The 13,985-nt window shown below is 42.7% G+C and overlaps 1 protein-coding gene and 1 long non-coding RNA gene across 2 annotated transcripts in view; one reads left to right on the forward strand and one right to left on the reverse strand.

Moving 5' to 3' along the window:
• The window catches only part of BAIAP2L1 (BAR/IMD domain containing adaptor protein 2 like 1), an 80,459-nt gene that overhangs the window by 30,642 nt on the left and 35,832 nt on the right, over nt 1–13,985 (forward strand). The window contains exons 2-3 of the mRNA XM_054718202.1: nt 1,003–1,078; nt 8,983–9,069. Coding sequence (XP_054574177.1) covers nt 1,003–1,078; nt 8,983–9,069 — 163 coding nt within the window. The remainder of the gene's footprint in view (nt 1–1,002; nt 1,079–8,982; nt 9,070–13,985) is intronic.
• LOC129149524 (uncharacterized) lies at nt 487–10,483 on the reverse strand. Its single transcript, XR_008556451.1, has 3 exons — nt 10,409–10,483; nt 9,441–9,643; nt 487–1,047 (listed from the first exon to the last, which is right to left on the reverse strand). It is a non-coding gene; the product is annotated as an uncharacterized LOC129149524 (long non-coding RNA).

The following is a 13,985-nucleotide window of genomic DNA, read 5'->3' on the forward strand; positions in this document are numbered from 1 at the left end:
AAAATCAATAAACATTAAAAAAATAAATAAAAATAAAAGTTATGTTCTCTCTCTTCTAACCCATAATGGAGAACCTTTATATCCGAAATAGCATGTGTCAAGTATCTGCCCCTTTGACCGTTGCTTAGTTTTTCATTCTTTGTATTGCCTGGTCCTCTCCAAGTGTTACACATTTCGGGAAAGGGGCTGAAGAGACTTGAGTCATGTGTCATATGGTGAAGCTCAGTGTTTGCAGGTGGAACAAATGTATTCAGTCGTTGTATGTTCTGAGTCGAGTCGGAGTCCCCTACGTATGATTTCTTATCTGCACTTCAGATTTAGGGTATTTTACATTTAGACTAACATCTAAATAATTGCCTGTCTTACACCTGACATAGCATTTGTCTCCAAGTTTATGAAAAGTGTGGCATCTGCAGAGATACAGCATCATGAAATCCATGAGAGGGAACCATGTCTCCCATCCACAGCTCTGCACAAGACCTAGCGCACAGGAGTTACTCCAGAAGCACTTAGTAAATACCCTGATTACTGGGAGGGGGGCAGTGACCACCTAGAAAGAAACTGTCCTAGAGCTGTCAGCAACGCTCACCCCACACCCTCCCCTGTACTTAGGCAGAGTAAAAACACAGTCTCTTGGACATTTCTATCCAATTGATAGCCAAAACATTGCCCATATAATTAAATTCTGATCAGGAGAATGACAACCATTGACCTCCTTAAAACCAGGCGGCATCAGCTCTGGGCTCCCAGCCCCTGCAGGGCTCGCTTCGGAGAGGCAGCCTGTCCACTACTTGCTCCATTTACAAGTAGGTCCTAGGCAGCCCTTGGCGAGCGCCCTGTTCATCAGCGCCCTTCACTGTCTTCAAGTCAGCATTCCCGACTGGTAGGCTGTCCTGCCCAGCACACAGAGGTGTCCCAGGCCTGTGTGATAACAGCATCTAAAGATGCCTGGGCCTGCTGTTCCCTTCTTTGATTAATTTGTTTGTTCTGTTTGTTTTCCAGAATGTTATGGAACAGTTCAATCCGCGGCTACGAAATTTAATAAACCTGGGAAAAAATTATGAAAAAGCTGTTAATGGTAAGTCTGTCTGTTTTCTAAATTTATAAATATAGAGCACATATAAAAGCCATTCAGGCCTGGCCAGCATGGCTCAGTGGTTGAGCATAGACCTATGAAACAGGAGGTCACAGTTCGATTCCTGGTCAGGGAACATGCCTGGGTGGTGGGCTTGATCCCCAGTGTGTGGGGTGCAGGAGGCAGCCAATCAATGATTCTCTCTCATCATTGATGTTTCTCTCTCTCCCTCTCCCTTCCTCTCTGAAATAAAAATATATATATATATATTTTTTAAAAAGCCATTCAGTAAATATTTTACTTAATTATTTTTAGATGCTTGATATTAAATTTTTTAAATATCTTTATTGGTAGAAATTATTTACAAATAATTTAATCTATAGAACTTTGCAATAATAGGATATTAGTATATTTGAAATGAGTACATTGAATAATAAGCTACTATGAGTTATGTATTTTCTTTTCTTTTTTTTTTTTTGGTTGTTAATCCTCACCAAAGACATTTTTTCCATTGATTTCCTTCCTTCCTTCCTTCCTTCCTTCCTTCCTTCCTTTTTCTTTTTTTTTTTAGAGAGAGAGAGTGGAAGGGAGGGAGGGGGTAGAGAGAGAGAAACTTCAATGTGAGAAAGACACATAGATTGGTTGCCTCCTGCACGAGCCCCACCTGGGGCCGGGGATCCAACCTGCAATCCAGGTATTCGCCTTTGACCAGGAATCAAACCCACAACCCTCGGTGCTCTGGCCATGCTCTAACCACTTAGTCACACTGGCCAGAGCTGTTATGTAGTTTAATGATTAAATCATACTTTTTGACATGGTTCAGTCTTTGTTAATGCCAAAAACATGTTTTCTACTTTTTAAACCAAATTATTTATGATCTAATAACATTTTAAATGTATACTTAAAATATTAATGTTAGTATCCTGCAGCAAAGGAATTATTCTCCTTTTATTTATATAGAAGAATTTCTTGCCTTTGGGTATATCCCTTTTGATGATTATGTGAGAAGTTAAACGTTTAGCCTAAATGGAAAAACATCTAAATTAAAAATTGAACTTAGATTCTCAATTTATAATGAGTGCTTTCTTCAAAATGAATGTGAGCACTCTCTCTGAGAACCAGTTTGTCTGCTAGTTTGAAGAGATTTCATTTGAGGAAACTGGCATGCATCTACACATGCATTTTCCTGCTGAAAGGTGAATGTTGTCAGTGATCACCTTAAAAACTGGAGGTGCTAACAAACACCAAATTCTAACCTGGTCAGAACAGTTTTCCCTTGGTAGCAATCATCACCCCCAAGACTCAGACCCCGGTTTCACCCTCTAGCATGGTTCATTAAGACCCCCAAGGAGCATAAATAGAACACTCAGTTTCTAATGGTTAGATTTGAAAGACTTCAGATATAGCTCTTATTTTTCTCTTTCACCATGCCCCACCTTTGGGTGCTTCCTGCTGGTATTTGAAAATAAACCTGTGGCCTCACACACTTTCCACATGAGCATGCTCCAGGTAATGGGGTGTGCTGACTAGACTTTTGGTGATGGGTGCCCCATTGTTGTAGTCTCTGGAGAAGTAGACTGCTTATTTACTTCTGCATCTCTGTGCTGTTTGCCGGATGTGCCCAGCGTCAGGAAGTGCACAGGCCTGGGACTTGTTCCCTCCCCTCCAGCAGTATCGGTGACTCCAGTGACTTCTGCGGGGTCCCCCTCTCCTTCAACGAGCAGGACCTTGCACAGCTGGCTCTCCCTTGGTGACTGCGTAGTCACAAGGCTACAAAGTCATTGCTGGAGAGGCCCTTGTGAAAGAGATCACCAGGATCTGCATGATTTTCCTTCCAGCATTTGCTGCCTCAGATAGTTACAAGGTGACTCAGTGAATAACCTGCAGCTTAGCCTCCTGCTAAAGAGGCTTCTCCCCAAAGGGCTCATCACTTTAACATCTTCTGGGGACTATTCCACACTTCCGAAGGTGTTTCCAGAATTTATTCAGGCCATCTGGGCTTTGCTGAAGTCCTTGAGATATTTAGATAAATTTGTAGTCTTTGGTAAGAATTTTTACTATATTGAAGAGGCCAGATGTGCAGTCAGCAGGTCAGTTATAACTCAGGATAACATGCACCGCTAACGACAAGCACAGGATGAGCAGGCAGGAGGCCTTGTAGGAGCTGAGCTAGCAGATAGATGTTAGGTTTTAGTAGGCAGATGGCTGCATAAAGCACTTCAGGCGGAAAAGACAGTATCCAAACCAAACCTGGGGTCCACACTGGCATGGGTAAGACAACAATAGTTCATTATTTCTCGTGGTCCTCTAAAGGCAGTGCAGTTCTCGGGGCCCCTCAGTCTCACTCCTGCAGCTACAGTCACCTGGACTAGGCTGTGGGCTCACTCCCTCCTGCAAGAGTGCAGGCCCCTGTGGGAGTTACACTATCTGGTCCCCCACTGGCCAAAGCAAGTCACCCATCAGTGTGTAGAGGACTACACAGGCTGGGAATTCTGGGAGGTGTGATTTTTTGAAGGCCATTATTTAAAAATCTATGATGAACTCTGGACTATGGGCTTAACTCTTGAGCATTGGGAGGCCCATAAAGGTTTTTGAGCGAAACTATAACCTAATGAAATCATATTTTAAGGAAAAATCATCTGGTAGAAGTAGGTAGATTAGATTGATGAAGTAGTTGGCCAACCACTAAAATAGCACTAATATGAGAGTGATGTCAGTATCATGGCAGAGGAAGAAGACTCCATTGTTTCTCCCCTTCAATTTATAAGTCAGACAACTATAACTCCACAAAGAATCCCCTGTTCAGACACACCTGAAAGAGCCACATATTGGGACATCTCCAGGTGGGTATACTGGAGGCATGACAGGAGGAAGGATAGGGACGGTAGCCTCAGACAAAGTTCGACACCCACCGCTGCTTAGGCTAGTGTGGTAGCGGGGGCGAGGAGCTGAGCTGCAGTTTAAGAAGAACAGAAGCAGTTTTCCTCCCTGAAAAGGCATCTCCTTTCCCTGTTCCCCATCATAGCTGACCCAGGTAGAGGTGTCTGGGAAGTGGGGGGCCAACAGCCGTAACTGGACCAGTGGAGCCGAACTGCTAGATCACAGACTTGCCTCCTCTCCCCCACATACCCTGGTGAAGCCCAGTAAAAAAAACAGCAGAAAAAGGAAGTAGCTCTGAGAGTTCACAAAACCATTCCCCTATCACAGTGGAGGTGCTTCATAACCAAGATGAGCTGGTCACAGAGAGGACACCCACGATCCCAGAGGTGCAAACAGTGCAAGAGAAAAGATAAACTTGCAATGTAGCACCACCTACTGGAAAACAAAGAAAGCACCCTACCTATCAACTGGCTGAATTGTTGAGAGCAAAACAGTATCTAACGAGAGCATTACACCAAAGAAATAGTCCACAAAGAAATGTCTCCAGTCCACTCGCCTTCATGAAGCAGTATGAATCCTTGCACACTGCTTGATGGGCAGAGAAATAGTCCCTCAAGCGTCATGAACAACCAAGGTACATGGAAGCATAGAAAGAAAATGAAAAGTGAAATCAAATCAAAGTCATAGAAGACAGTGATGTAAATAACAGATAATTCAAGATTACAGTTATGGGTCTAGCTGGTTTGGATCCATGGATAGAGCATCGGCCTGTGGAGTGAAGGGTCCTAAGTTCAATTACAGTCAAAGGCATGTACCTTGGTTGCAGGCTCAATTCCTGCCCCTGATCAGGGCATGTGCAGGAGGTAACCAATCGATGTCTCTCTCTCACATTGATGTTTCTCTCTCTGTCTCTCCCCCTCCCTTCTACTCTCTCTAAAAATCAATGGAAAAATTTCCTTGGGTGAGGATTAAAAAAACAAAAAAAAGAAGATTGTAGTTATGAAGAAACTCAAGGATATACAAGAAAACTCAGAAAGGTAGTTTACTGAACTCAGGAATAAAGTTAATGAACAAAAGGAGTACTTGACCAGAGAGACTGAAATTATAAAAAAGAACCACACAGAAATTCTGGAGCTGAATAAATGAAATGAAGACTATATTAGAGAGCATTGGAAATAGAGCAGTACGGATGGAAGAGAGAATTAGCAAACTCAAAGATAGAAACCTAAAAGTGACCCAGGAGAAAGAAGAGAGAACTAAGCTTAAGAAAAGGAAAGAACTCTAGGAGAACTATCTGACTTCACTGGACAGAGCAACCTAAGGATAATAGGTGTATCAGAAGGAGGAGAGAGAGAGAAGAGAACAGTCTGCTCAAGTTGCAAGATCAAATTCAATATACAGAAATCTGTTGTATTCCTATATACTCACAACAGAATACGAGAAAGAGAAATAAAGAAGACTATCCCATTTACAACTGCAACAGAAGGATAAAATACCTAGGAATAAACTTAACAGAGAAGGTGAAGGATCTGTACAATACATTGTTAAAAGAAATTGAAGAAAACACAAAGAAATGGAAAGATGATCCGTGTTCATTTGTTAGAAGGATTAACATTTTTAAAGTGGCCTTATTACCTAGTCCAATATACACACTTAATGCAATCCCCATCAAAATCCCAATGACATTTTTTGCAGAAATAGAACAAAAAATACTCAGATTACCCTAGCCGGATTTGGCTCAGTGGATAGAGTGTCAGACTGCAGACTGAAGGGTCCCGGGTTCGATTCCGATCAAGGGTACATGCCCGGCTTGCGGGCTTGATCACCAGTAGGGGGCGTGCAGGAGGCAGCCAATCAATGACTCTCTCATCATTGATGTTTCTGTCTGTCTCTCCTTCTCTATTCCTTTCTGAAATCAATAAAAATATATTTAAAACAACAACTCAGATTTGTCTGTAGCCACGAATAGTGAAAGCAATACTGAGAAAAAAGAACAAAGCTGGAGGCATCCAACCTCCCTAACTTCAAACTATACTACAAAGCTAAAATGATCAAAACACTCTGGTATTGGCAAAAAAAAAAAAAAAAAAAGACCCACAGACCAATGGAACAGACTTGAGAGCCCAGAAATAAACCCAGGCATATATAAGCAACTAATTTTCAACCAAGGAGCCAAAAACATACCATGGAAAAAAGGAAAGTCTCTTCAATAAATGGTGTTAGGAAAACTGGAAGGCCACATGCAAACGAATGAAATTATGCTGTTATCTGACACTATATTAAAAATTTTAAACTAAAAATAATTTAAAGGACCTGAGACAATAAAATACATAGAAGAAAACTTAGGCACTAAATTTATGGAACTTGATCAGAGAGGGTGTGTGTGTGTGTGTGTGTGTGTGTGTGTGTGTGTGTGAACTTGACTCCAAAGACAAGGGAAGTAAAAGAAAAATATTAATGAGTGGAACTACATCAAACTAAAAAGCTTCTGCACAGCAAAAGAAACAGTCAACAAAACTAGAAGGCAGCCAGGCGTTTGGGAGATCTTTTCAAACGATATCCAAGATATATAAAGCACTGCAATTAAACAACAATAAAAAATAATTTAATTTAAAAGTGGGCAGAGGATCTGAATAGACACTTTTCCAAGGAAGACAACAGATATAGGAAGAGACACTCAACATTACTAGTTATAAGAGAAATGTAAATTAAAATACAATGAGATACCATCTCACATCTTTTAGAATGGTGATTATGAATAAAATAAGAAACAAGTGTTGGGGAGGACATGGAAAAAAGGGAACCCTTGTATACTGCTGGTGGGAATGTAAATTGGTGCAGCTACTATGGAAAATAGAAGTTCCCCCGAAAATTAAGAATAGAACTGCCATATGACCCAGCAACCCCTCTTCTAGGTATCTACTCCCCAAAATTTGAAAACACTTGTTTGTAAAGTTGTGTGTACCTCTATGTTTATTGTAGCATTATTCATAATAGCTAAGACACGGAATCAACCTAAGTATCTTTTGAAGATGATTGAATAAAGAAGATGTGGTACATACATACAATGGAATACTACTCAGCCATAAAAAATGAAATATTGCCTTTTGCAAAAACATGGATGGGTATTAAGAATATTATGCTAGCCGAAACCGGTTTGGCTCAGCGGATAGAGCGTCAGCCTGCAGACTGAAGGGTCCCAGGTTCGATTCCGGTCAAGGGCATGTACCTTGGTTGCGGGCACGTCCCCAGTGGGGGGGGTGCAGGAGGCGGCTGATCGATGTTTCTTTCTCATCGATGTTTCTAACTCTCTATCTCTCTCTCTTCCTCTCTGTAAAAAATCAATAAATATATTTAAAAAAAAAAAGAATATTATGCTAAGTGAAATAAGTCAGATGGAAAAGGGGAAGAACCATATGATGTTACTCACATGTGGGATATAAATAAAAACAACAACAAACAAACTCATAGATACAACAGAATGGTGGTTACAGAGGGGAGTAGGATAGGGGAGGTCGCAGAGGGCAAAGGGGTTCAAAAACACATGGTGACTAGGAGGCTAGTCACTTCAGGTGGTGAGACACAATATTAAAAAGTTGTAGAACTGCAATTTATATAATGTTATTAACCAATGTTAACCCCCAAAGTTTAAATACATAAAATAGAACTCATATTCTTCACTCCTTAAAACAATAAGTGGTAGAAAATCTCTTAATGTGTTCACAGAGGAAACCAAAATTATGAAAATGTTTTATTCCTTATTCTGGATAAATTATATAATTTTTAAAGTTAATTCAACTTTATCATAAAATCAAGGATATTTTACTAGAATAAGAAGGTTAAATAGTTTTAAGCATAAGTGAACAGATGATGAAAATTTTCATTTCCATGTGTGGGTTCAGACCAAAATTTTTGTTTTAAGTGTTGTATAATCCTGTATACCATAATCCCACAAATTTGCGTTACAGCTTATCAGTACCTTGCCATTTAAAATCTTTGTGCTAAAATATTGCGTATATTAACTTGACAGTTTGCTGGCTACGAGCTTGTTTTTAGGTGGAGTCATCCCTTTTTCAGTTCTGAGGCCAAAGAATCAAAAAACACCGTAATTCAGAGCTGAGGAAGTGAAGTACCTTAGCTGGCATTGTGTGCACGCCCTCTGCCTTGCCATTGACCTTGGGAAGGACCCAGAATGTCTCCAGTCCACTCCCCTTCATGAAACAAGGCGATAACATCACCAACCCATGTGTTAACGTTGTCGGCTAGAACAGCTCAAGCAATAACTTGAAAAGTCTACACAAATGCGACTTATTTTTTTTTTTTTTAATATATTTTATTGATTCTTCACAGAGAGGAAGGGAGAGGGACAGAGAGCCAGAAACATCGATGAGAGAGAGACATCGACCAGCTGCCTCCTGCACACCCCCCACCGGGGGATGTGCCCGCAACCAACGTACATGCCCCTTGACCGGAATCGAACCCGGGACCCTCCAGTCCGCAGACCTACGCTCTATCCACTGAGCCAAACCAGTCTCGGCACAAATGCGACTTATTATTGTTCTTCCTTATGATTCTACTTTAAGGTCATCCTCAGTCTTGTGAAATAGCTGTATGGTAGAACATTATGTTTTCTAAACTTGTAGCTGCAACTTCTTTTTTTAATTTATCTTTATTGTTGAAAGTATTACAGATGTCCCCTTTCCCTCCTGAACTCCAGCCCTCCTCCCCGCCCCAGGCCTGTCTGTGTCCGTGGGTCATGCATGTATGCACATGATGTTTATGTTAGGAATACGTCGTTCCTAGAACTGGCACCAGGAGGAGGCAGGGCCTCCTCTAGACTTCAGTGCCTGTGTGGATGTTCCCTGGGGCTGCTTGTAGGCAAGGGTCCCGTGGTGCTGTCAGTGGTGGGGCCTCTGCCCTGCCTTCCCAGAGCCAAAGGGATGCGAGATGCTTGGAAGAAAACCTCTGTGTCGCTTCCTCCTTTTCTCGTCTAAATGATGATTTTGTGTGTCACCTTCCCTGTCTAGCTATGATCCTGGCGGGGAAAGCCTACTACGATGGAGTGGCCAAGATTGGTGAGATTGCCACCGGGTCCCCTGTGTCGACAGAGCTGGGTGAGCTGATCGTCATTATACGTAAACCTGGCTTGAGCATCGGTTTCGGGGCCCTTCATTCTGCGAGTGCTGATCAGAACGCATGAATGGTGCAAATCCGGGACTAGAGAGGAGAGCTAGCCCAGCACATCAGTGTGGCCACTGCTGGGATGATCAAGTTCACTGTGGTGTGTCGAAGGTGGAGGCTTAGTTAGAGGGCAGGCCAAAGCCGGTGCCCTGCCTCCCTGCTCCTTCGGAATTGGGCTTCTGCCCCTGGGGCTTGGGCTCAGCCCTTCCCCCTGAAGCCCAAAGCCCAGGGAGCTTTGACCTACATTCTCCACTGCAGGAGCTGGGCGGGTTCTGGTCTGGCGGGAGGGTTTCCTGTGACTCACCTAGCAGAGAGGCAGCCCTTTGCGTTCTGTTCTTGGCTCTCGCTGCTTCCACAGTTGCTCTCAGTTGTGATTTTTCCGGTCTTGCTGGTATGAATTGGTCTCCTGTGCACACGCGGAGGGCAGCCACACCCTCGGTGGTGCCAGCTGCCAAGGGAATCTATCTGGGTTTCTATTTACAGAGCCAGTTCTCCCTGGGCCATCTCCTAAGGGGGGAAAGGTCCATTTTTTATTTATTTTTTTATTTTTTTGTCACCAGCCCCACACATAACCATCAGTTTTAAAACTTGTCGAATATGTTTTATTTTATAAAGGGTAAAATTTTTGGCTTAATGCTCTAATTTGGAAGGTTGAGAAAGCCAGAGGGAACGATTGGTAAAGTGTGTGCCTGATGAAAGAAAAGGGGGTCTGCCTCCCGTTAAAGGTGGGAAGGGAAGCAGAGAGCATACACTTTAAAGTTCACGTAACTCACACCATTTCTATGTCAGGTCTCTCAAGGGTTTGCAGCATTGCTTGGAAACACCATAAGAGTGGAGGAACAAATCTGCGGTGTGGTGACAGAGCTGCTGGCTGTGAAGTGGGTCTGGGTGCTCGTTAACATTCTCTGACTTAAAAATTAGGTTTTGTACTTGTAGCATTTATTGTCTTAGAACCTGGAGATGAAGCCTAAGCCTGAAGGGATGCTGTGTGATGAATAAGTCAGTACTGTATTTAGCAGAATCAATTACACAGAAATTTTTCAGAACCCTCCCTGACTTGGGTTCTGTTGGCTTTGTAGGTTCTGGCGAGGTCTGAACTAGAGTAACTCTGTCTTGAGCAGGGTCAGTGTAATAAACTATACACTGGGACCTGGAGGGATGCCTGTGATGTTTATAGGGTTCCAAAATATAGGACTAAATGAAAAAGAAACATCCTATATGGGGGAAAACATGCATGACCCTCACATTAAAACTCAGGATGCTCTGACTCACCGTCGCTCAGTTTGCCGATTTTGTTTTATGGTTCTGGCCACTGTTTAAATAAGACTTCTGTTCCACACCTTGTTTTATTCAGCTGTGAGTTCATAATGTTGAGTCAGCTATTTCCATAGCAACCATGTTGTTATGAACACGGGCTTACATAAAACTTCCATTCCAGTAAGGAAAGTATGTTGCATTGGTGGAGTTTCATGTGGATATGTGTTTTATTCAGAGGGAATGGAAGTAACTTTTGTTGTATTATTTTGTTTTAAGTTGTCCTTCTGCTTATATTTACCATGTAGTTATTAATTCCCTATTCATTTATATCAACTCCATGGTAAAGTTTTGTCCTAGTAAGAGTTGCTTTTGGAGGCCTAATATTTTTTATTTGCTTAGTTTATTTTGTTGTTAGTTTAGACTAAAATACTACCCTATATCTGTTTAAATTCCCTGTATGGAAGTGTAGTGGACAGTTCCTAGGAAAAAGAGAAAGACCTAAGTTAGATTGTATTTTTCTCACTTTTCAAGAAGATTTTATTGATATCCTTTTCTCCAAAGAAAAAGCAGTTCCTTATCACCTGCTGTCTAAGCGCTTGGGTTTAGTAGTCATGAGCATCGTGATCCTAGCAACCACAGCCGTGTAAGAGGCTCGAGAGCTTAGCCATCTTGCCTTGTTGGGAGCAATGAGCAAACAACAAAAAGCCAGAAACCAGAGATCTGTAGTCAGGATTTGGCAGGTAAAATATTTTAATCCCCTGTTTTTAATTGGTAAGTAACAAGTCATGTGACTCGGGTTGTCAGGGTGTGTGCCTGGGTCACATACAAAAGTCAAAGAACTGGACTCATTTAAAAGAGAAAACTGAGCCCTAGCCTGTTTGGCTCAGTGGATAGAGTGTTAGCCCTCAGACTGAAGGGTCCCGTGTTCGATTCTGGTCAAGGGGCACGTACCTCGGTTACAGGCTTGATCCCTGGCCCAGGTCAAGGCTCATACGGGAGACAACCAAATGATGTGTCTCTCTCACGTCAATGTTTCTCTCTATCTCCCCCTCTCCACTCTCTCTAAAAATTAATGGAAAAATATCCTCGGGTGAGGATTAACAAAAAAATAAAATAATAATAAAAGAGGAAACTGAAATGCATGCAAAACTTCCAGTTTTGTCCCTAGATCAAACAACACTTATTTTTAAAAACTTAGAAAATATTGAAAAGGTAGAGAGGAAAAACACATGGTCAGTGGGAAAAGTTTTGGCAAAATATTTAAAAGAAACTTTGAACCTGTTTTAGCATCTTTAAAGCATACAAAAATAAAACTTGTTTCATTTATTTCTCAAGGAATAACAGGAGACTTTCTTTGGGGAGTTGGGGAGTTTGCTTTGAGGTCCTTAGAGCTCACCATTACATAAATTTAGACTGTTATTTTGTTCCCATTTAGCCAGCTATTACATTATTTTGAATTTGAATCGCTTATTAAATTGTTTGGACCAGTTTCTTAAATTGGGCACAAAACAGAAGATTTTTGTCCCCTCCCCACCAGGGAACATAAAAAAAAATCATAGGTTTTCTTTTGTTATTGATAGAATGTTTATAGGTCATGCAGTTTAAAAATATATAATTTATTACAGTTTTGCCTTGTTGATACTCAAAATTCAACTTGATGATCTTAGGTCTTAAAAATAAGAGCAGGGAAAAACCTGAAATATTTTAAAAGAAGTGTTATGAATTCACAAAAATATTAATATATTCCTACGGTTTAGATACAGGAATTTATTTTTTTAAAATATATTTTATTGATTTTCTACAGAGAGGAAGGGAGAAGGATAGAGAGAAACATTGATGAGAGAAACATCATTCAGCTGCCTCCTGCACACCCCCTACTGGGGATGTGCCCGCACCAAGGTACATGCCCTTGACCGGAATCGAACCTGGGACCTTTCAGTCCACAGGCCGACACACTGTCCACTGAGCCAAACCGGTTAGGGCTAGATATAGGAATTTATACCGGAGTTGATGAGAGAGCTAAGTTGAGCCAGAGCAGTTATTATTGACCCAAACCACTTATCTTTTCATTGCAAGTTTGACTCACTTTAAAGAGATTAAAATCCATCCCACAAAAATAGAAAACAATTAACAGGGGATTTATTTTATTTGGTGAACATGGCACCTGCTAAGTGCCAGGCACTGTTCTGAGCAACTTGCAGATACTGACTCCTGTCCTCATCACACAGCCCTCCGAAGTACCTACTGTTGTTTCCCTTTTACAGGTGAGGAAACGGGGGCTCAAGGGGAGTAACTGCTGAGGTCACCCAGCTGGTTAATGGCCAGTTAATTAGATGCAGGCAGTCTGCCAGCTGTGTGACCTAGCGCGTCGACTTATAAGTCCAAAGATGTGCCTTTTCTGACGTGCTTTATTTTGAGGCAGTGAGGCTGACCCTGCCCAGTGTGGCTCAGCAGGTAAAAGGCTGTGTTACATAGCCCGCCATCATATGTCTGAAACTGACCCGATACGTGTAAGTCTGTGTTTTGTGTTTCCTTAAGACATAGTCAGGAGTGCTAAGAAAAGCATGCCTTCTCTCAGCGTTGCAGTAACTAAATGTGGAAATGATGCTGTCCACTTAGTGAAAGGAACTACAGATGGAAAAGCTAAGCTGTCGAACCAAGGTGCCTCAGTTTCACAGCTGGTGCCTCCTGAGTGTAACTTGCTACATCGCTGCTCGTGTTCCATTACGCTTGATTGTACCTGCGCATTCTCGTATCGCTTTGAATTTTGAAGTGTGTGCAGAGCAAATTGTCTTATTTAAACCCAATTTTCACAATGATTCAAATTGGTCTTTTTCTTCTTGAAGGGTATCGTGTGTCCTATCAGCTCAGGATGGGGAGAATGTAGCGGCCCTTGTTCTCATGCTCTCAGCCATAGCCAGGAACAGCCGCTCAGGGGTCCAAGCAGCCACTTAGGCCGCAGGGAGGGGTGGTGGCCCAGGGGACCCAGGGGGTGCCGCCTCACCACCGCCACCGCCACCGCCAGTGTTCACGAGAGCCACTCACTCGCATCCTCTTACAGACGGGCGGTTCCTGCTCTGGCCCGGTGCTGGGCCTCAACGTGTGTGTCCGTGTGTGTCAGAAACAAAACCACCGAGTTCTGCCACACAGACCAGGGAAGGCCAGGAAGGTGACTCAGGTCTGATGCACAGGAAACTGCAAAGGGAGGCGGCCCTGTGACAGGCTGAGGAAGGAGGACAAGGGCGAGGGACCCGGAAGACGGGTGTGGATAGCATCGTGACCTGAGTGAGGCCTGGCCTGGCCACGTGCCCAAGCCCGTGGTGATATCACAGTGGAGAGTGACAGCCGTGGCTGGGTGACATTCTGAAAGTTTGGGGGTGACTGCACTTCCTCTGGTGCTCCTTCCTGTGAAAGTGTTAAAAAGTAAGGGTGCCAACAAGCCCGTGAAAAGGTGCTCGACATCATCAGGCACTGGGGAAGTGCACATCGCAACCACATGAGATACCACTCACAGCCAGCACAGCGGCTGTCATCAAGAGGCAGATGGGAACAGTGTGGGCAGAGATAAGTCGAGTCCTCATGCATCGCTGGC

The sequence above is a fragment of the Eptesicus fuscus genome, chromosome 6 (genome assembly GCF_027574615.1).
Source record: "Eptesicus fuscus isolate TK198812 chromosome 6, DD_ASM_mEF_20220401, whole genome shotgun sequence".
NCBI classification, from domain to species: Eukaryota; Metazoa; Chordata; class Mammalia; order Chiroptera; family Vespertilionidae; genus Eptesicus; species Eptesicus fuscus.